General features: G+C 41.3%; 3 protein-coding genes and 2 long non-coding RNA genes across 5 annotated transcripts; all 5 read right to left on the bottom strand.

The window, feature by feature from the left end:
* Positions 1 to 1,058: 1,058 nt before the first annotated feature.
* Positions 1,059 to 9,324, bottom strand: LOC146660844 (uncharacterized). The gene is made up of 17 exons (XM_085421663.1): positions 9,320 to 9,324; positions 9,087 to 9,226; positions 8,937 to 8,966; positions 8,805 to 8,849; positions 8,477 to 8,692; positions 8,337 to 8,393; positions 8,018 to 8,248; positions 7,713 to 7,754; positions 6,677 to 7,087; positions 6,514 to 6,540; positions 5,902 to 6,420; positions 5,294 to 5,353; positions 4,881 to 4,964; positions 4,677 to 4,727; positions 4,469 to 4,492; positions 4,076 to 4,141; positions 1,059 to 2,579 (listed from the first exon to the last, which is right to left on the bottom strand). Exons 1-17 carry the CDS (start codon positions 9,322 to 9,324, stop codon positions 2,557 to 2,559), a joined length of 2,031 nt encoding a protein of 676 aa, XP_085277789.1. The 3' UTR covers positions 1,059 to 2,556.
* A 93-nt stretch (positions 9,325 to 9,417) lies between these two features.
* LOC146660843 (uncharacterized) lies at positions 9,418 to 10,168 on the bottom strand. Its single transcript, XR_014913462.1, has 3 exons — positions 10,020 to 10,168; positions 9,871 to 9,915; positions 9,418 to 9,645 (listed from the first exon to the last, which is right to left on the bottom strand). It is a non-coding gene; the product is annotated as an uncharacterized LOC146660843 (long non-coding RNA).
* Positions 10,169 to 13,199: 3,031 nt separating this feature from the next.
* On the bottom strand, positions 13,200 to 16,580 carry LOC146660842 (uncharacterized). The gene is made up of 11 exons (XM_085421662.1): positions 16,094 to 16,580; positions 15,895 to 15,927; positions 15,343 to 15,810; positions 15,228 to 15,257; positions 14,799 to 15,014; positions 14,276 to 14,407; positions 14,155 to 14,187; positions 13,774 to 13,809; positions 13,554 to 13,685; positions 13,409 to 13,456; positions 13,200 to 13,258 (listed from the first exon to the last, which is right to left on the bottom strand). Exons 3-11 carry the CDS (start codon positions 15,806 to 15,808, stop codon positions 13,200 to 13,202), a joined length of 1,152 nt encoding a protein of 383 aa, XP_085277788.1. The 5' UTR covers positions 15,809 to 15,810; positions 15,895 to 15,927; positions 16,094 to 16,580.
* On the bottom strand, positions 16,071 to 19,723 carry LOC146660841 (uncharacterized). Its single transcript, XM_085421661.1, has 13 exons — positions 19,714 to 19,723; positions 19,193 to 19,267; positions 18,848 to 18,931; positions 18,297 to 18,764; positions 18,014 to 18,094; positions 17,847 to 17,894; positions 17,656 to 17,718; positions 17,532 to 17,579; positions 17,307 to 17,369; positions 17,158 to 17,205; positions 16,722 to 17,045; positions 16,507 to 16,542; positions 16,071 to 16,414 (listed from the first exon to the last, which is right to left on the bottom strand). The coding sequence occupies exons 1-13, from the start codon at positions 19,721 to 19,723 to the stop codon at positions 16,071 to 16,073; spliced, it is 1,692 nt and encodes a 563-aa protein (XP_085277787.1).
* A 932-nt stretch (positions 19,724 to 20,655) lies between these two features.
* Positions 20,656 to 21,820, bottom strand: LOC146660840 (uncharacterized). Its single transcript, XR_014913617.1, has 4 exons — positions 21,682 to 21,820; positions 21,069 to 21,236; positions 20,917 to 20,937; positions 20,656 to 20,790 (listed from the first exon to the last, which is right to left on the bottom strand). It is a non-coding gene; the product is annotated as an uncharacterized LOC146660840 (long non-coding RNA).
* Positions 21,821 to 22,094: the final 274 nt, after the last annotated feature.

The following is a 22,094-nucleotide window of genomic DNA, read 5'->3' as shown; positions in this document are numbered from 1 at the left end:
TGAGCCTGGCTCGACGGCAGGGCGCTGGAAAATAAATTGGTGTGTTTGAACTGAAAAAGCTGTGTTGACTTTCTATGATGACGGAGACTCACAAGTGACTGAGCCTCGTGTCACAGAATATTAGCAGTGCAATAGACTTGGATGGCCAATGCTTACACCTGTCCTAAGACACCAATAGATGTTCCCTAATTCTAGTCACATTTTGAACTGTACTTTTAGGATACCTATTACTATTTAAACTAAACTGATGTAGTTGCCCCATTGGCTGAAATAACAGTTTCATTTTAAGGTTTTACTAGTAATTGAAAAGCAGCCTAATGCACCTTTAATACCTTGAATCCATTTCTAACCCAAACAAAGAGCAGAAACTTGGCTTTGTATGCACATTGTTCCTACTCAGGTTAGAGTGCAGTGGGATGCCAAAATGGCTTCAAAGCCCCCCTTCATTTGACTTTAAGGCCCAATCAGTTATGTAACCAACATCACTCAAAACCCTTGTCTATAGCCCACAACAATGACTGTCTGCACTGACAATTACTAACTGTTCTGTTGTGACGCTTGACCTGCATTACCAAATTAAGGAGCGCAGACTTTTAAAATAACTTGCCAAGTCTGCAGAGTTGTCACGCTGGCACTTTATCACTAACTGATGTTGACTCGGCAGTACCCAATCTCAATCAGCGCCCAAATATGCACTGCAGCTCTTCATAATAGTTGTCTTTTTGTTAAAGTTTGTACAGCATCAACAACTAATTGTTCACTCTTCATATGAGTCACCACGTACACAAAGCTTCACTGCTGTTCTGCGTTTTTTTTTATACTCCCCTAAGCCACAGTTGTCTGTTTCCTTTCTCAGTACAGCATACCTTGCGGTTGAACCCACCACAGTTCAATATGCTAAAAAACCAACATCTACTTCTAGATGTTGAGCTTCCTCCTCTTGCCAAGTGGTTAAACCCCTCCTTGTTGTTTCATTATAGGGTTTTTTTTTGTACGTGCTAAATTACTCCAGTAGCAATAAAATAATGACACAAAGAAGTCGTCATTGGTCATCTCTTTACTTCGGAGAGCATTGTCAGAGAGTTTACAAAAGTGCATAATTTTCTTCATAGGCCACATAAAAAAAAAGAAACACAGATGTTAAAAATCACACTGAGCTCGAGATGCACATGAGCTCAAATGCAAGACGAGATTCACTCACCCCACTTTTGACCCACTGACGTCACAGCCTGCACTGTGATTCAGCACACATTCAAGGACAATGTAGAAAACAAAGCACTTATACTCATCATAGTAGTAAACGGGTTTAAAAACTGTAAAAAAACACACACAAAGAATGACTAACTCAAATATTTTAGTACTGTAATAATGCACTTGACTTTGTAAAATGAGGCTAAATACAGTTCTCAACATAATTTAAAAAGTCTAGTAAACGTGAGCAGTTTCCCCAACAGTGTTAAAGGAGGTTCATGAACAGAAGGAAAACGCAGTAATCAGTACTCCTCGGATGTCATGTACTCTAGTCATATTACCTCACATTTAGCTTGAATGCTTACCTCAACAGCAAATGTAAAAGCTAAAACTAAGCCCATTCAGAAAGTCAGGACAAATACACCCTCCTAACAATCAAAATATATGCACGCTAACCAATATTTTACATTTATACCATTGAGTGTGATGTGGCTATAAAACAGTGCCATTAAGTTGTGAAATGAGTGGAAGAATCTCACAGGTGGGCCTCAAGTGGTATCTGTGAGAATCCTCAGGCTCCATTACTGATACTACTGAGGCCTGAGTACAGCTCACATGGCCAGAGACTGCTTTTCAAGGATCAAAAGACTACCACTACTGCATAAAATACTGCCTTCATCTTCTCCTGTGACAGCAGCTGTTTGTCTCTGTGTCTGTACACACTACTTGTTTGTCCACTGATGTAAAAGATGCTAACAGTGAATTATCTGCTCGGCCATTCACTCTGCAGACATATCCCAGTTTAACTGGGTAGAAGTGTCGCCCTATATTTCTTTACACATTGCGTCAGCATGCAGACAGGTCTGAAGGAGCTGCCCTGAGGGAGTCCTTGGTGTCAGTCTTAACCCAGAGGATTTGTGCCAATACTTGCATAACAACACAAATGATAATCAACACAGCAAAGACAGACAAAAAGTGATGAAAAGAAATGCTGATTCTTCACTGTAGTGGTTCTCAACCCGATCATCAGGAATTTCTGGGGTTTTCTACCCACGTTATTTTATTTTTGAAACTTTCTTGAGAAATTGACATTTAATAATTTGACCAAAATAAAATGACTTAATTATCCAAAAAAGGGAAAAAAAGTATTTAACAAAGGGAAACAGCAATCTTCACCTGCCGGTGAATCTGATCCGGTTGAGAACCACTGCAACCTTTTATAAAACCCAAGCAAATGGAAATGTAAAAAAAAGCGGGATGTGCTGAAGCTTTAGCTTCTGTGGCAGGTAAGACATTTACAGTGTGGGATCATGCAATAGCACCACTGTTGTTTTAATGAGGTCACTTCCTGTCTTTTGGTCTTTCTCACTTCCTCCTTCGGCCAGCTCCTAAAAAGCAGAACAAAGACAGCGTTATTCTTCACTTTACATGCAGTATGCAGATTGTTTAAATAAGACTTCAGCTGTTCATCCAGACCAACATAAAATGACAACTGATAAATCCCACTTTATACTAACTCAGAATAGCTTCCAGGACATATTTCCCTTAGTTTGTAGGGTCAAATGTTCATTTCCTACACAGACACAGAGTTCCTGTATTTGTGGGTGTTACCAATTGTTGCCAATTTTGAGCATGTCACTTCTGTAGAAAACATTTTTGGATCAGAGGAAACTCTCAGAGGAGTCTGGCAATTTACTCTAGAAGCTACTCTCGGTTTTTTATTAATTGAAAGTCTATCCCATCCCACAAAGATTACAGCCACACACAAAAAACATGACATGACTTTTCTTAAACCCTTAAAATGTATAACTAGAGGGTGAGTTTGATCTCCCAGTTGGTTGAGTCCTTAGCTAGTTTGTAGTCCAGAGCTGGTTTGTAGTTATGTTTGTATTTAGGTTACAAAGTTGCTTGCTTGTAGCAACATCAACATGAAATCTTATCTTGCCTACAACAATGCAGTCTCAGTGTAGCTTCACTGTGATTCTGGAGAGACCCAAGTTGTAAACTACAACTTGATTGGTTTGCAGAGGCTTACACCTGCGAAGCAAAAATGTTATTTTTAACTAAAAAGAATAATTCTGGTCAGACTTCAGTGTCGGGTGAAGCAGGTGAGGACGTTGTCCTTGTCCTTCCTCGCATGTAGCACATGGCAGGAGGTCGTCAGCTTCAGATTGCTTTCAAATAATTTGCTGGAAAATGTTCAGTTTGCTTTAGATTAGGTTGCTGCCTGGACAGAGCATGTATGAGCAATGCACAAGCTAACCACCTAGCTATGGATTCAGTGGACCTGTGCTATTCTCACATCAACACAAATTGTTGCATTTGGATATCACAGGACTTTGTACTGGGGAGCTGGCAGGCCAAAGACCATTTAATATCTGGTCTAGTATGCGTGTGAAAATAATTACAGTGTATATTGGGAGGTGCGGAAATCTTTACTTGTGTTTTTTTTTTTTAATTCCTTTCAAGTTGCAACACATGAAGAAGAACATATCATCGCTATGAGTCCTAAAATGAATGTAAATCACCTCTTCTTACTATATGATAGAAAATCTGTCTGTCCGTATGTTTGTCTCTTTGTCCGCAAACTCCTGCTAGATAATCAGGAGTTGAACAACTAAACATGACACATAGATACATCTCAGGCTCACGAAGGTCTTTATCTATATCGGATATTACAATGTCATCATGTTGCCTTGCAACCATCTAGCAAAGGGCTAAGATGATCCTTTTTAGCCCTTTTGCACCTTATAAAACCTTATAAAAACTTTGTATTATTATTATTTGTCAACACTATTATCTAATCGACAGAAGTGAGGCTAAATATTGTATTGCATAGGAAATGCAGTGATCAGGACTGTTATAATATGTCTATGACTTTTACCTCTGTAGCCCCTGGATCCAAGTAAACCCTGCATGGCTGCATATTTGGCTGCCTTCTGCGCTTTAGCTGAAGGTCATGATAGTAAAACAAACAAACAAACAAACAAACAAACAAACAAACAAACAAACAAACAAACAAACAAACAAACAAACAAACAAACAAACAAACAAACAAACAAACAAAAACAAGAAAACGAGTTTAGATACTTAGTTGTCAGTAGATATTAAAAAAGCATGCGTGTTACAATCAGAATTATCCTTGATATATTATATTTCACTAACAAGATAAGCAAAAGTAATATGTTCATCCGATCTGTGTATCTTTGTGTCAATGCTAGACCAACGTTGTTAATTTGGACATGCTTATTCCAGAGGACACAGTGAGTTTTCTTACATTTTTGTCCAGCCCCTGCATACCCTAGAGAACAATAACAGGAAAGATAAAGTCATAACAAACAACTGATACCTTACAATGGACTTTTTAAAACAATCTCAGAATAACACTGCTTTCTGTTTCCTGTTATTCTCAGTTTTGTATGATTTTACTCAAATGTGTATGCTGAGTATTAAAAAGAGGACATATGTGATCAAATCTGTCTCACCTGGATAACTTCCTATACCCAGCCCACCATATCCAGGACCAGCAGCACCTCCTGGAAGAATAAAAACATTACAGCTTTCAAAGCACTTCTTATCTGTGCCATGTTTACAGTGCAGTGCTATGAATTTTGTTGATTTTGATGTTTTGAAATATATTAAAAGCACATTCTCATTATCCTAATGACTATATTTTCATATAAACTGACCTGGTCCCCCACCAGGTAGTCCTCCAACTCCTTGGCCAGTTCCTCCAGGACCTCCTAGCCCTCCTGTACCTCCTGCTACGCTACCTAAACAGATAAATGGGTATGAATGAGAGACAAGTTAACTTTTTAATCAACATGGGGATATAAACAAAGGACCAAATGAACACTGTTGTACCCAGTGGATTAGAGGCACTTGGGAGAATTTTTTATGTAAAATAAACCATCTTATTTTTATTACCAGTTATTACCAGTATTATTACCAGAGACTACAGATCTTTAGAGAGAACTGACACACCTCAAGTTAGTCACTAATAAAAGTTTTATCTCAGTCAAATTTTCACATGTCTGTTGTCTCTTTATTATAATGTGCTGTGTGCTAAACATTTACTTGACTTTATAAGCTGGAACCTCACCTTGGCCACCACCAGTGACGCCTCCTGTCCCAGTACCAGGAAGAACTCCGACTCCACCTCCTAATGAACAGTGATGTGATTAAATTACATAAATGACAAATAATACAACAATACATATGTTTCCATAGAGCAACGTGAAACAACAAGTTAAACAGAGAAGCAGACTGAGCTGTAGTCCATGTTTATTAAAGGAATAGGATATTTGGTCTTTCAAATAATCATAATGGTCCGTCATACATTACAGTTTGTAACTGTAAAGAGAGCTCCTATGTCTAAGGTTACTTTCTGACAAGACTTTAATGCAACGACAAACACAAAGTGTGAGATACTCCCTCCATAGAATCCCACCACATAGCAAACCAAACCATATGATTCAGTTCCTGTTGCTTTTTGCTGCTGTTTACTCCTATGCATGATTTAATGTGGTGTTGATCCAGACAAAAAGTCAACTTCATGCATTCAGTTGGTTAAATTGGATTAGTTTAAGTGTCTCTCTGAATTAATTTACATTAAGTTTGTGCAAATGGTAGTGCTTTGAATGTAGAGGTTCTGATAAGAAAATATATGAGTTACTATCAAAAGCTTCTAAGTATATCTCAGAATTTTACCTGGTCCGTAGCCAGCTCCACCCAGCGACGAGCCGTAACCTGATTTAGACGGCTTTCTTGTTCCAAGTGTTTGGCCAGGTCCAAAACCACCAGTCCCAGCACCTCCAGGGCCAAAGCCACCAGTCCCAGCACCTCCAGGGCCAAAGCCACCGGTCCCAGCTCCTCCTGGGCCAAAGCCCCCAGTCCCAGCACCTCCATGGCCAAAACCAGTCCCAGCACCTCCAGGGCCAAAGCCCCCAGTCCCAGCACCTCCAGGGCCAAAACCAGTCCCAGCACCTCCAGGGCCAAAACCACCAGTCCCAGCACCTCCAGGACCAAAACCAGTCCCAGCACCTCCAGGGCCAAAACCACCAGTCCCAGTACCTCCAGGGCCAAAACCAGTCCCAGCACCTCCAGGGCCAAAACCACCAGTCCCAGCACCTCCAGGGCCAAAACCAGTCCCAGCACCTCCTGGTCCAAAACCTCCAGGACCTGTACCCCCAGCTCCACCAGGGCCATATCCTCCCCCTAATCCTCCTCCTGGAAGAAAAGTTAAAATATATTTACACAGTTATAAACCATAAAAATATCTAAAACAACCATTAACCTCCCTACTCCAAACTAAACCCTTACCTGTTCCATAACCAGCTCCTCCATAACCTGGAAGAAACAATGAAAAAAACTTTGATAAAACATCTGTTTGCTGGCTGCATTTCTTATATCATGAAACCTCCATTAGGTATCTCCATTAGTATATGATCTAGCTAATGATCTTATTTATGTAATCCTTGCTTACCAGATTTATAAGGTTTTCTTTTTCCTTGGCCTGCCTGTCCAAATCCTGTTCCTGTTCCAACACCGCCTGGTCCGAACCCTCCAGTTCCAGTGCCAATACCGCCTGGTCTAAACCCTCCAGTTCCTGTGCCAGCCCCACCTGGTCCAAACCCTCCAGTTCCAGTGCCAGCTCCACCTGGTCCGAACCCTCCAGTTCCAGTGCCAGCTCCACCGGGTCCAAACCCTCCAGTTCCAGTGCCAACACCGCCTGGTCCGAACCCTCCAGTTCCAGTGCCAGCTCCACCGGGTCCAAACCCTCCAGTTCCAGTGCCAACACCGCCTGGTCCAAACCCTCCAGTTCCTGTGCCAGCTCCACCGGGTCCAAACCCTCTAGTTCCAGTGCCAACACCGCCTGGTCCAAACCCTCCTGTACCTGAAATTCAGGCATAACTTAACTGGTAACCCTATCACATTTTTAATAAAAGCAAAAATAGTTTTACCAGGCTGTGGTGTACTCTATCTGGAAGTTTTGTGTTTAAAAGTTCTTTTTATTATATTTATACCTGCCTCAGAGAAGAAGCCTCTGAAATAAAAAGCATCATGTTGGTTTTAATTAGAAGTGCCGAGAGTATAAGAGTTGGGTTATTGACATCAATCACAGCTATATGTTTTGCTAATAACAACCTACATTTAGATTTGTGTACTTCCTTTACTCTTAAGAACTTGAAAGAACTGGACTTCTTTAAGTTATTTAAAGAAGTTAATTCAGAACTGAAGAAGCCTCTTGGATGAGAGGTGAAACGTCTTTAAATAGTTAACAAAGTCCAGTCGTCTTCTTTTGAGCTCTTAAAAATACTATGGTGACTGAGAACCTACACAGATGAAGTGCATATTTTATCATAACACACAACAGTGAAGGTATCACCACTTGTTATTTATTGCCTTTCAAACAACAGTATGTACATATGTAATGGCTAGCAGATGGTGATTTTTTTTTAATATATAGACAAAGAACTGACAAAAACACACTTCACAAGTGATTAAGTATAAATTCTCACCATGTCCAAAGCCAGCTCCACCTAGTGAGGATGATCCATAGCCTGTCAACAGAAGTTAACAGCTTGAGTATAGCTTATAAAATATTTTCCTAATCATTTTTAATTTTGTGTCTTTACATCAGCATAATGAAAAGAAGAACTGCAGGATTTTAAACAGGAGACAAACATGCAGCAAATTGTCCCAGCTTGGATTTGGATCAGGGGTCTGCTTTTTAGAGTTCTAGTCCTCTGACCACTCAGCTGTCGGGTTCATATATATAATACTTTATTGAATGTTGTTAGTCATAAATACTTGCTTATTATACCTGATTTAGGTGGTTTTACTACTCCACCAGGTCCATAGCTGCTTGGTCCTGTGCCAGCACCACCTGGTCCTATACCACCTGGCCTTGTTCCAGCACCACCCAGTCCGGTCCCAGCACCACCAGGACCAGTGCCACCAGGCACAAGGCCACCTGGTCCATAACCTATTCCACCTGGTCCAGTCCCATAGCCACCAGGTCCAAACCCAGTACCACCAGCTCCTGCTCCATAGCCTAAAAATCAAATATTTTAAATGTTTAGTTTCAGTTTTCTCTATACTTCCTTTATGTAGGTTTACTCTGTGTGTTCACTTCATTATACTTTTAGGTGGTTTTCCAGTGCCGGTGCCCAGTCCTGGACCTGTGCCATATCTAGAACCTGGTTAACAGAGCATTTAAAACTGTTAATACTAATAGTTATAAACTATTTAAATTAGATATTTTTGATCAATGTAAACTCACCGTCAGGTCTAACACCTCCCCCAGGGCCTACTCCTGTTCCTCCTGCTCCTACGCCACCATAGCGTCCAGGTCCAGTTCCATATCCACCAGGCCCAGTACCATATCCACCTGGACCGGTTCCATAACCTCCAGGCCCTGTGCCATAACCTCCTGGACCAGTGCCATATCCACCGGGGCCAACCCCACCTTGGCCCCCTGCTCCAAGAGTCCCATATGCTGATGGAAAGAATAAACACCCTGAATGGACTGTGTAGCATCTCTCATAGCTAAAGATTAAACAAAAAGTCTTAATTTAAAAAAGGAGAACATAATTTCTCAGTTTCTAAACCTTTGCCTGGTTTTGTTACTCCAGCTCCAGTAGGGTAACGAATGCCTGTGAGTGAAAAACAAAAATATTCTCAAATGTGGGTTGTTAAATTTGCTGGGATTTAAATGTTAAAGATAGTTTTAGGTAGCGCACCTCCCCCTGGTAAAACTCCAGTACCATAGCCTGTAATAGAAAAATGTGTGAAGTGCATAAACTGGGAATCATTATGTTATTGTATTATAGGAATTTAAGTTTAGCGTGGATACACAAACATTTGAGGACCAAAACATGAGTGCAGCTCACCTCCTGTTCCTACTGCACCAGGCCCACCAGCCCCAGGTACCAAACCACCTCCTCCAGGACCTCCACCCACTGCTCCAGGACCTCTTCCTGCAGATCCAGGACCACTTCCCACTCCTACTCCCACTCCTCCCTGTCCACCACTTGTGCCTCCTGCTATAGGTTTATAAGCTATAGTTTAAAAATATGAAGACATATTAGATGTTTTCCTTCAGTGTGTGGTGTTTTTTTTATACTTCATGACTGTTTGTTGTAATATTTGTTAGTCATGGCAAGTTGCACACACTGTCAAGAAGTTGGATAGTTAGTTAAAAGGCACAAGTGGCACCTTTAGGTGGTTTTGGTGTTGCTCCAACTGCACCTCCTGAACCAACACCTGTTCCAGTAGCAGGGCTGCCTTCTCTTCCTGTTGATACACCACCTGAAACACTTCCTGCAACTCCTGCACTGGTGGGACCCCTTCCTACTCCTCCCTGTCCACCTGTACCCGCTGTACCACCCCTGTATCCATCAGGGCCTCCTTCTCCATCACCTTCACCTGGTGTGTCACCTCTGGGGACACCTGCAGACAGAACATAGATGGTGTGCGGATGAGTGTTCACCACCATTGCAGCTGATATGACCTTTCTCTTTACAGTCTTTATTCAAAATGGTAGCTATTTTTCCTTTTAGTCTCACTTCTAGTCTTTTCCTATTGCTAATCTTATGATTTGAATCTGTGATCAGTATAAGTAAGTAATCCCTAAACTTAATTTGTAATTGATTATTTTTATCCTGTTTTAATCACCTGGGGGTTTGAGGGGTTTAACTCCAGTCAGATCACCACCAGAACCTGTAAAAGGCCAGATTTGAGAAATAATATTAATTTGTGAATAACTTTGCAAGAAACACATCAAAGAAATGCTGTGCACTGCATCTTGCTTTCATACATCTCACCTGTAGGGGGAAGTCCTGTCCCACCTGAATTTTAAAGAGAAATGTTCAAGAGAGTTGCCAGTGTAAATATGACACAGCAGTGTTTGCTGATATCTTTGTATCTTTCAGAAATCTGCAAGCCACATATAGGCCTACTTACCAACACCTGCACCAGCGGTTTGAAACCAGAAACACTGGTAAGTAAAATCCTGACAGCACTTATTTAAACTTTAGCAGTTTATGGAGGTTTACATACCACTTGGTTGCGCAGCTCCACCAACGACTGTAACAACAGCAGTACAGATTTATTTGTAAAAGCATAAATCAGAAAAAGTTAAGCAACATTTGTTTCAATTTGCAGCTGTTAACTGGTGTCAGTCTGCCATGCAGTATTCTCTGGTACTCTCAGGTAAACCAGTGACAGCCGTGACAGCATTTCAGTGGAGAAATAACACGAGCCACATCAAAAAGGAGTCAGTGTGTCACTGCATGCTCAGTTTTATATTCAAATGCACATGCTTTTTCAATCTCTATAGTCAAGTACTGTTTAGAATGAGATCTGCTTTCCTTCAAATAAGATCTCAGTGTTAATTGTTTATACTAACTTACCAGGGGTCACGCCTGTGGATCCTGTGGAATGTAGGAAGAAAGCTATTAGTTTAACTGTTATAAATTCAAAGAAGAGAAGTGGACTTCCTGTTGCCTCACAGATGTTGGATGCTTTGCAGTTAGAATATATTTCGATGTCCCCTAAAATGTCACCAGTGTTTTAACTCTAATCTTCGTGACCATTAGATTTTGCTCAGTAAATAAAGATCTCCCATCAGGAAATTGTATTGGCACTTTACTGACCTGTAATCACACACCCCTAATGCCTCGTAACACTTAATAGAACACAAAGATATTTATTGCTTGCTGTAATCAGTTCATTCAAGTTTTTGGATTTTGAGAGTTGTCATCTGCTGCAGGTTTGGTAGGTGTGAAAATACTGCAGCCAGTTTACACTGAAGAATATCAATAATAAAACATGAAATAAAGAAAAGAACTTAATTTGCTATTGCACACATACACTGGGTGTGTCACGTAAGACCATCAACAAAGCAATGGTGTACAAATACTAAACAAAATGTGCACTAAAGCAAAGTAAGGGGCACGATTTTATATGTAGACAATATTGTCTTAAGTATAAAGTACATTATTTACCACATCGCACTCAGATTACTATAGAATGAATATATTTATCTCTTCTGTCTTTCTGTCCGTAAACATGATGGCTCAGTGTAGAGTGGGGTTATCTTAACCATCCATTAAAATTTGGCTTGCATCCACCAAGATCTTAAAAATCAACTCAGTGATTTATTGGTTGAAAAAAGCTGTATGACTTAAAAACCATAACTCTTAGAAGTGTGGTGCCTATTGTCAACATATAGAGTACCATATAAAGATTTAAAATATCATCTCACATTTGACCTCTGACCTCTCATTCAGTTTCAATAGGTTGATCAGAAACTCAAAGTGACTGTAAAGCTATAAAGAGGTATTTAAAACAGTGATTCTTACTGCCATCGTTTGTACTGACAGCATGTGAGCATATAGGGATGATACATGGGGATTGTAAATGTCATGTTATTTTGGACCTCTGAGCTCTTTTTAAACTTCAATTACGGTCAATCTTTCATAAAATGTCTTTTATCTTTAAAACTATGCTTTCTACTGCCGTTTGTTTGCATTGGCAATATTTAGGGCATATTCCCAGTTTTATATTTTACATCTTCTTTTCTTTCAAGTTGACCCCAAACTTTTTTTTTTATCTTTCAAGAAAGTATTTTCAGAGTTTCTGCAATCAAAGTTAACATTGGATACCCTTACCTGATTTTTACTGCACTACAAACATCTTAAAGTACATTTAAAAAGAATTTAAAAAGCAAAATAGATATCTACATTATACAATGCAGTTCCCTCAAAAGTAAATGCTGCGCTGGCTTGGTGGACATTTGCTCTCATGGAGTGCTTGTTGTTTTAGATCTACTAGTCTGTAATATTATTTATTTGCTGATTAGTAACTGGATGAAATTTGTTGGAGAAAAGATTAAAAATGTTTTAGTAATGGTTGAATATGTTAGTCAAAATCTGAATTTGTGGCAACCATGTTGTATGGTAAATGGTAAATGGCCTGTATTTATATAGCGCTTTACTAGTCCCTAAGGACCCCAAAGCGCTTTACATATCCAGTCATCCACCCATTCACACAGACATTCACACACTGGTGATGGCAAGCTACGTTGTAGCCACAGCCACCCTGGGGCGCACTGACAGAGGCGAGGCTGCCGGACACTGGCGCCACCGGGCCCTCTGACCACCACCAGTAGGCAACAGGTGAAGTGTCTTGCCCAAGGACACAACGACCAAGACTGTCCAAGCCGGGGCTCGAACCGGCATCCTTCCGATTACAAGGTGAACTCCCAACTCTTGAGCCACGATCGCCCATGTATACTTCAAATGGCCACATGGTGGCACTGTCCACCCCCAAATGTAAGAAATCCAGCTCTTTTGATTCACAACAAATGTAGCTGAAATCTGTATAATGACTTGAACAGGAAAGCAGTGAAAGACAAAGACACAGCTACTGATGCACAGAAATGGATAAATACAGAATCTCTGACCTGGAAGTGTTGTCCCGTTGATTCCTGTTATATACAGATAGATTAAATAACATAAATTGAAGTAATACTGCTTAGATGACAGAAAGTTTCAACTAATATACAACTTTTAAACTAATACTGGTATTTCTGAAACACGTGGTTCAACCAGTAACTAAGTAATTATGATATGCATATATCTATATCTCTGTAGCATGAATGGCCAAAAATACCTGGCTTGGGTCCAATGATGGGGATTCCTGTTCCACCTAGACGATCTCTGTCACTCCCTGTACCTGCTGGTCTGCCACCAACACCGGTACCTCCTGTTTTAATAATTATGTAGGAATCTTTTCACATCTGAAAACTTATTTCGAACAAATATTTACAAATTAAGGTTTCTTTTTGTTGCTGTTTGTTTTTTTGTGTTGCGTCTTTGTTTGTGCACCATCTTCAGCAACCATCAGAATTCCTGACCTGATTGATTGTGAGAATTGTCATATGCACAAAAGTCTGTGGATGATTTCAACATAAGAAAATGTTCTCAAGAATCCAGAGAGTTTCACACACCCTCTCCACCAGGACTTCCAGACCCCTCTATCACAGTGTAAATATCATCACCTGAAACAAGGACAGAATAATAAAAGGACTGAGATTAGAAACTAGCACTCCATGTAATGTCTGGAATGATTAGTAATATAAATTTAAATAGTCAAATAAAATGTGTTTGCATATTGATTGTGTGTGTTTACTCTAACACTGCACAGATACCTTCTGTTGCCGGGGTTGGTGTGCCTCTTGTGTCTTCAAGTCTTCCTCCTGATCCAGCAATAGACAATTGAACTCGTAAATTGTGAAAATGATAGTTAACTGTAATATGATTTTTTTTAATTTTATCCTTAGCACAGAGGCTCACCACTTGGTCTGGTTGTTGTCTGGTTGGTGCCAGTGGTGGTTCCATTCGCTGAAACGCCAGGGCCGGTCCCTGTTCCTGCTACTGTAGTGCTGGTTCCAGTTCCTGTCCCAGGTACAACTCCACCAGGTTGCCCTACAGATTATAAAAGAGGTAAATTCAAAAGAGGTGCTTAAAAAGTTTATTTATTATTTTCCACTTGACTTGTCAGACTACACCTTACCAAACTTTGCAGCTTTAGATCCAGCCGTGCCGTAGCCTGAGGATCACAACAAATCAAATGTGGTTAAAAAAAAGAGAGTAAAAAACATCATTTTAAGTAAACATTAGAAACAACAGGAATAGTGAGTGTGTAGCTTGTTGTATATTACTTTTCCTGAATGGAATGATTTTTTTTGTACCTAATTTTCCTTGCTAACTTTGAAACAAACAAACAAAAAGAAATGAGCAACTAATATTTTAGTTTTTAATAACCCTCGGAGCACTCCAAGTACTCCACCTGTGCCAGCTCCACCTGGGCCTTCATCAAAATCATATGAAGATATTTTCACCATTATTCACAAAGTAAGAGAATTCAGTTTGAAAAAAAAAAAAACATTCATACCATATTTAGCAGGTTTTAATCCAGGTCCATAACCTGCAAATACACATAAAAAGTTTCATTTTAAAGATTCTAAAGCGCTACAATCAGAATTGTCTAGCAAAATTATCATTGCTTCCTAAACCTGGTCCAAATCCAGTCCCTGGTCCTAGACCATAACCTCCACCTGGTCCATAGCCTGTGCCAACTCCAGGCCCATAACCACCAGGTCCATATCCTCTTCCAGTCCCTGGGCCCGTGCCACCACCAGGAAGACCTAGGAAGGTTCAAAAGTGTGTGAGTAGTTTATCTATAACAAAAGCTTAAAATATCTTTAAAAAGAAAAACAATTTCTAACCATGGAAATATTTTAAATATTGTTGCTGTTTAAAAATTTATATCAAAAATGATTTAATTCTAATTGACTGATTATAATTCCTACCAAAATCTGATGTAAGAAACTTAAAATTATTGCCTTCATTTAATTATAAAATTACATTATATTTTGAACTCTTCCTGTGTTAATGCTCATGTATATTACATTAGTTTGCACTATATTTAGACTTGGGTCCCTCTGCATATCCTGTGAGATAAGCACGAGGGGACAAATCCTTTAAAGCTAAGTGTATCATATTTAGAACTATAAGACAGGCGTTTCATGTCTGTACCTCCAGCACTGCCTGGTCCAAATCCGCCTGGTCCAACTCCTGTCACAACACCAGACCCCGGTATACCACCTGCCCCGAGTCCTAGCCCCGGTCCACCACCTGTTGACACTCCACCTTGTCCAGGAACCCCTACTCCAACTCCAAGCCCAGAACTAGGCCCGGTTCCTCCTCCAAGGCCTCCTGCACCAAGGGCACCTCCAGTACCTCCAGGAACACCTGCAGAGAGCAGGATTTTATGAGAAAACAAAAACTTGTCAGATCCACAGACTTGTCAGATGTCAAAACTAAAGGTGTGATTAGTAACATTCATTAGAAGTACATAGTTGTGTGAGTTCAGGTGGATATTCTGATATTCTCTATACATATATTTTATGAAATTGCAAATTTACTGCATCAATGTCATCAGACATTTAGTAGGTTGTTTCTTACCATATTTGCGCGCTTTGGCTCCAGCATAACCTGCAAACGCATCAGCATTAGTTTTATATTAGCCAGTGGACCTATTTTAATTCTGACATGGCTCCTTATTTCTCTTCTATCATACCTCCAGGTCCATAGCCAGCACCACCGGGTCCAACTCCACCTGGGCCATAGCCAGCACCACCGGGTCCAACTCCACCTGGGCCATAGCCAGTACCAACTCCACCTGGCCCAACTCCACCTGGGCCGTAGCCAGTGCCAACTCCACCTGGTCCAACGCTGCCTGGACCGTAGCCAGTGCCAGCACCACCTGGTCCAACTCCACCTAGGCCATAGCCAGTGCCAACTCCACCTGGTCCAAGTCCACCTGGGCCATAGCTAGTTCCAACTCCACCTGGTCCAAGTCCACCTGGGCCATAGCCAGTGCCAACTCCACCTGGCCCAACTCCACCTGGGCCATAGCCAGTGCCAACGCCGCCTGGGCCAACGCCGCCTGGGCCAACGCCGCCTGGGCCATAACCAGTTCCAGCACCACCTGGCCTTAGTCCTCCAGTACCTGTTCCTGGACCTCCAAGAGCCCCACTTAACATGCCTTTCAGGAGAAAATTGTTAATTTTTAGCTACTTTGATTTATTTTGATGAATAATCTATAATAAATAGAGAAGTTATGTCTTACCATATTTACGAGCTTTGGCACTGGCATCATACCCTGAAATAAAATTATAGTATTTATGTATATTGTATGTCTTTGATAATGTCATAGATTTGGTTTCATAACTGCACATTCTCAAGTTAGTGTTGATAGTAGTGTACAATATAGTTTATGTATATTTTAATATTTAATATGAGATTTTAATATAGTGATTCATAATTACCCCCAGGTCCCACTCCTACTGACCCAGTGCCAGTACCACCTGCACCATAGCCAAGACCCCCTGGTCCAGTGCCAGTACCACCTGGACCATAGCCAAGACCACCTGTTCCAGTGCCAGTACCACCTGGACCATAGCCAAGACCACCTGGTCTGGTGCCAGTACCACTGGGACCAAAACCAACTCCAGAGCCAGGTCTCACACCTCCAAGGCCTCCAGATGTGCCAGTACCTGAGCCGCCTGGACCAAAACCATAGCCACCACCTGCCCCTCCTGTTCCAATTCCAGAACCAGGCCCTCCTGCAGTCCCGACACCTCCACCACCTGGAGAAATTTAAGGCACTTCGAGTGTTGCAAACAACACATATTCATCATGTAATTTGGGTATTTTACAGAAATGAAGAAACGTGTCTCACCATATTTGCGTGCTTTGGCTGAACCTGGGCCATAACCTGTGGCCATATCAGAATACAAAGTTACCAAACCACAAAAGGACCCATTAAACCCCAATAAACATATTTAATTTCAAATCTTGTTTGTTGAAGAATTTTCAGAATTTATAAATAACATCTATGAATAGAAGATTTCTGAATGGATGCATGATGTAACTTTGACAGGAGTATGGAATTACCTAAGCCTGGTATGCCACCACCTACTCCAGGGACACCTCCAGTTCCAACTCCACCTCCAAATCCAGGGACACCTCCAGTTCCAACTCCGACTCCAAATCCAGGTCCAGTTCCTGTTCCAACTCCACCTCCAAATCCAGGTCCCCCTCCTGTTCCAACTCCACCTCCTGTTCCAATACCGCCACCTGTTCCAACTCCGCCTCCAAATCCAGGTCCGCCTCCTGTGCCAACTCCACCACCTAACCCAGGTGAGACTCCCCCTCCAGGAACTCTTCCAACCCCACCCCCAAAAGTGCCTCCTTGACCAAGCGCGCCTCCAGCTCCACCTCCATAAATACAAATTTAAACAAAGTATTTTTCTATTAGACCACAATTATTCAGTTACTTTTGCATTATTGATGTTGAAAATGAGGCTTACACCTCAACTGTGGTCTGTACCGTATTTAGCTGCAGCTTTGGCTGGATTCTTCTTGGATTTTCCCACTCCTGCAAATAAAATAAAAAAAGTTGAATTTTTCCTTTCCTTTTTGTCCTGCTGGCCTGTAGCGCTACATGCTGGATCTTCTTCATGTCTCTGCTTCTCTTACCTGTTTTTGGTGATATGAGGGGATAACCACGAAAAATCCCAGTCAATGGCTGTCCTCGCCCATCTAAGGTGAGAGATAGACTTTACACAGAAGCCCTTTAAGGTTCTAACTTGCTGCCATTCACTAATATTTTTTTAAGGTCGTAATATTTAAAAGCCAATTAATGCACAACAGTTGTACTTGTAATATCACACAGCTTTTAGGTTTAGGCTTTATGATGCTTACTGCCTGCACCTCCCGGTCCAGTGCCACCCTGACCAAGTACTCCAGCTCCTGCAGGGAACAAGGCAACGTGTTTTTTTTTTTTGAAGATGAGATTTTACAGTATTCACAAAGTTCATGTACATACCACTCTGAGTTCCTAGTCCAGTTCCTGTAGCCACTCCAGGGAGAACACCACGGCCTCCAAACCCTGATCAGAGAAGACGGGATAACACTTGCAACCTCTTCTGTAAACAAAATCTCTTATACTGATATATTGTTTATTTTATCGTACCATCGTGCATTTATTTATCATATGTTTGATATGTTTCAACATACCTTGGCCTGGGACAAATCCACCTTGATAGAGTCCAGGCACGCCAATGCCTGTGTGACATCATATTAACGCAATACCCCACCGCCACCCAAAAAAATCAGTGTTTCTGGTTTAAATTTAGAACTGCAAAGCCTTTTGCATTCGTGTTTTTGTGTTGTGATAAGTTTACCTGGGACTTGCTTTGATGCTTTTCCACCACTCTTTACCCCAGGTCCTCCTCCAGTGGTACCAGTCTGTGGCAATGTTGGAACTGAAAGAGGAAAAATGTTTTCTATAGACAAAATTTTCATCAACTTTAAAAAGTAAGACACAAACTACTTGAAAATTCAGAATAGTATGTTTTACAAATAGCGGGAAATGCGGCATGCACTGTTTAAATATCAATTTATTATTACGATTTAATCACAAAAGCTTTCTTTCTATTGTTGAGGAAATGTATGTATATTATATACCTCCCCCAGGCCCAACTCCTGCACCACCGGGGCCAAATCCTGTTCCACCAGGCCCAAGTCCTGCACCACCAGGGCCAAATCCTGTTCCACCGGGGCCAAATCCTGTTCCACCAGGCCCAAGTCCTGCACCACCGGGGCCAAATCCTGTTCCACCAGGCCCAACTCCTGTACCACCAGGGCCAAATCCTGTTCCACCAGGCCCAAGTCCTGCACCACCAGGGCCAAATCCTGTTCCACCCGGTCCAACACCTGCACCACCAGGGCCAAATCCTGTTCCACCAGGCCCAACTCCTGTACCACCAGGGCCAAATCCTGCACCACCAGGGCCAAATCCTGTTCCACCTGGCCCAACCCCTGCACCACCTGGTCCAAATCCTGTTCCACCCGGCCCAAATCCTGTTCCACCCGGCCCAACCCCTGCACCTCCAGGCCCAAATCCTGTTCCTCCAAGTGTTGTCCCAACTCCACCTAAGATGAAAAAGAAAGATATGATATCATAGGTCAGTCATATAGTATCATCTAATATTAATTCATAAACATATAGTACCTACCTGCTTTAGGAGGTTTGGGACCAGTTCCACCAATTCCTGGGTATTGAACTCCTCCACCTGGTCCATAACCACCTCCAAATCCACCTGTGTTAGACCAGAGTGTTATTTGCTACATATGCATCCTTAAAGGCAAGCAGTTTATATTTATGTTTACCACACATTTATGGTAAATGGAAACTTAAGAAGATTAAATAAATCATATTTCAGCCATTTCCAACGCTTTGTGTGGTATGTACAGTATACCTATGGTATTTGGATCACAGAGATCCAGCATGTATAAAGGTAAGTATTTAGCTGATATACATGCAAGAGCCACGCTGATACAGACATATGAAATCTGCTGACCTCCAGGTGTGTAACCTGTTCCAGCTCCAAGTCCTCCACCAGTCCCAGTACCTCCTGCTCCAAGGCCTCCAAACCCTGGTGAAAAAACGTAAAGAAGGAGCACTTAGTACTACCTAAATTTCCAAACACAAATTAAATCATACACTAACTAATTTTGTGCAACTTGATGTACTTTTTGTACTATTACACATTTATGTCTGCTCAAGACAAAACTACAGTTTTTAGAGTCATAATCTCTAAAACCTCTTAAACTTCCGGCTTTAACAGTAACTGAATCAATTACAGCTGGTCAAAGAGAGGAATCAAAAGCCTCTAAAGAGATATGAATGAAATTAAAACATGTAGCATAAATAAAATTCTGCAACTTCCCGTTAAAACAGGTGCTGCTGTTCATGCTTCGTATACAAATTAGGTCATTTCGAGCTTCACACAAGAACTTTTTTCTTTGAAATATAATTTAATTGTCATTGTGTTCGTTTGCATAATTTTGGCTTGCAATGGTTTCCATTTTTGGAACTTACTTTTATTCATAATGCATGCCTTCTATTGCTTGCCTATGTTTACATGTACCTCCTCAGAGTGGAACATGCAAACACACACACACACACACACACACACACACACACACACACACACACACACACACACACACACACACACACACACACACACACTGACACACACACGCACATACTTAGTGTACATAAACATGCAGTGAGGATGAAAAATGTGTTCACTGAGATGGCCAGATGTCAGTAAACTGGAAAATATGATATGTGAATCTGTTTCCTTTGCTTACACTTACCTGGACTTGGTTTGTTTACGCTTTCTAAATAAAGGCACAATAGATGGATTTCAAAATGTTACACAAAGCCTATGTTTAACGTCTAGGATTAGTTTGGATATTGTCACTTCCATGATTTGGGGGATTGAAAACAGAATGGACTGAAATTCCAAAACATATCAGTCTTTCTGACTCATGTAATGACTTTTTTCCTTCATTGGGAGTCTGCCAAGCCTAATGGATCAGCCTTTATCGCTGTATGTGTCTGTACTGATCAGGCTGGGTCCCCACCAACAGTAAACTAGAAGACAGAAGATATGAAATGAAGGTACATCGATGCTGTTCTTATCCTGCTCCCTGGAATTAACCAGAGGCTGAACACAGATCCCCGAACTTTAACATGTACTATGTAGAGATGGCACGATACCACTTTTTTATGTCCGATACCGATACGTAAAATAGCAGATTGCATTATTAATACTTGATTTTTTTTTCACGAGTAATCTCTTTGTGAAGTTAATGTATTAATTTATGTTTTATATTATTTATCAAATATGCCTGTCACTTGTTGCTGAGACACACTGTTGTGCTGAAAATCTACAATTTATGATATGCTACCTGTACCCTCCCCCCCCCCCAAAAAAAGAAAAAAAAATCATGATGAATATGCCTTGAGTGCCGGTTCCAAAACCTCCTGGACCAACTCCTCCAGGCCCAGCTCCGTAACCACCAGGACCAACACCACCTGCTCCAAAACCACCCGTCCCGACTCCGCCTGGTCCTAGTCCTGTTCCACCAGTACCATAGCCGCCTCCTATTTAAATAAAGGAGAAATCACCTTGAGCTCTTAGAGCCATCAGAGTGATCTATAAGTTGACTTTTTGTTGCATAAATTTCATGACATTTGAAGATTTATTGAAAAAACAAACAAACATATTACCTGTTTTTGGAGGCTTGACACCTTTAAGAAGAAAGTAATCAGGACAGTTAGGTGAAAAGTAACAGAAGGAAAAACTTTGCTCTTTGCAGATAATTAAATCAATCAATAAATCAAGAAGTAAACAAAATATCTCACGACTATATCTGTCTTACCAGTCCCAACGCCTCCAGGTCCCAGTCCTCCAGGACCAAAGCTGCTGGGCCTAAAACCTCCTGGTCCCACTCCTCCTGGTCCCAGACCCGGTCCAACTCCACCTGGTCCCACTCCACCTGGTCCGACTCCTGGGCCTACACCACCTGGCCTTTGACCCCCATAGCCCCCTGAGGAATAGAGTGATTGTGAGTTGAAAGCACAGAAAGATTGATGTAGATGACATGTGTATGTAGAAAGCTGAAAAGCAGCCAAACATCATAGGCAAATTTATGGCCAGATTTTGTTCTTGTTGTTGAACGCAACATGAGGAATTCATTATTGGTGAGACATGAAAACATAGCGTGGCGTTTAAAGCTTTTTCATGGCTTGTAACCTGGAACTCCTCCAGTAACTGATTTCATTTAAACAGAAGGTATAGAACATTTGAAAAATGGTGCTTGTGTAATTGACGATAAATCTTAAATCTTTAGCTATTTTTATGAGAACAACTGCATCTGAAAGGAATGCTGATTACCTGTAGCGGTCCAAGGATAACTTGAAACATGTCAGCCAGTGTTTCTGTGCAGCTGCAGTCAGATTCAGTAAAACTTGGGGAGAAACTCTCAAACCTACCTCCACCAGCTCCTGGTCCAAAGCCTCCTAGAGCAGTACCAGTGCCTCCTGGTCCACCTCCTCCAGGCTGAAATCCTGTCCCAATGCCTCCTGGTCCAAATCCGGTTCCAGCTCCTGGCCCGACTCCTCCAGTCGCACCTCCAGCAGGTACATATACCCCTGTTCACAGTGTGCAAAAGCAATGTGTTTAATATTGTAGGTTTTTCTGTGCCTGTAGAAATATTCTGCTATAAAAAAACAGTGGGTATTATTGATAAAATAAAGTTGCACAGTTCTTTTTATATGAGCAGACAAAGCCATTTACATCACCTTACAAACACAGCAATTTATTGGTGACCATGTTTCGGGCTCCTGACAGAATTTGTGGAATTTGTGAGTCATCTGTCGGCGCTAATAGGGCATAATTTTCACCT

The sequence above is a fragment of the Rhamphochromis longiceps genome, linkage group LG10, assembly GCF_057381845.1.
Source record: "Rhamphochromis longiceps isolate RC_006_pf linkage group LG10, R_longiceps_female_GT1.1, whole genome shotgun sequence".
Classification (NCBI taxonomy): Eukaryota; Metazoa; Chordata; class Actinopteri; order Cichliformes; family Cichlidae; genus Rhamphochromis; species Rhamphochromis longiceps.
The sequence above is the reverse complement of the archived record's forward strand: the minus strand, read 5'-3'. Positions and strand labels throughout refer to the sequence as shown.

Coding starts and splice junctions, on each gene's coding strand:
- LOC146660841 (XM_085421661.1), bottom strand. Junction 18,095..18,296: donor AGGAGTTGGGCCTGGGGGAG/GTATATAATATA, acceptor TTCCTCTTTCAG/TTCCAACATTGCCACAGACT. Junction 17,370..17,531: donor TGGACCGGGAGGTGCAGGCA/GTAAGCATCATA, acceptor CTCTCACCTTAG/ATGGGCGAGGACAGCCATTG.
- LOC146660844 (XM_085421663.1), bottom strand. Junction 6,421..6,513: donor AGGAGCTGGTTATGGAACAG/GTAAGGGTTTAG, acceptor CTTTTCTTCCAG/GAGGAGGATTAGGGGGAGGA. Junction 4,728..4,880: donor ACTACCTGGTGGGGGACCAG/GTCAGTTTATAT, acceptor TTATTCTTCCAG/GAGGTGCTGCTGGTCCTGGA.
- LOC146660842 (XM_085421662.1), bottom strand. CDS start 15,808: ATGTTAAGTGGGGCTCTTGGAGGTCCAGGAACAGGTACTGGAGGACTA. Junction 13,686..13,773: donor ATCTAAAGCTGCAAAGTTTG/GTAAGGTGTAGT, acceptor TATAATCTGTAG/GGCAACCTGGTGGAGTTGTA. Junction 13,259..13,408: donor ACCAACCCCGGCAACAGAAG/GTATCTGTGCAG, acceptor TCCTTGTTTCAG/GTGATGATATTTACACTGTG.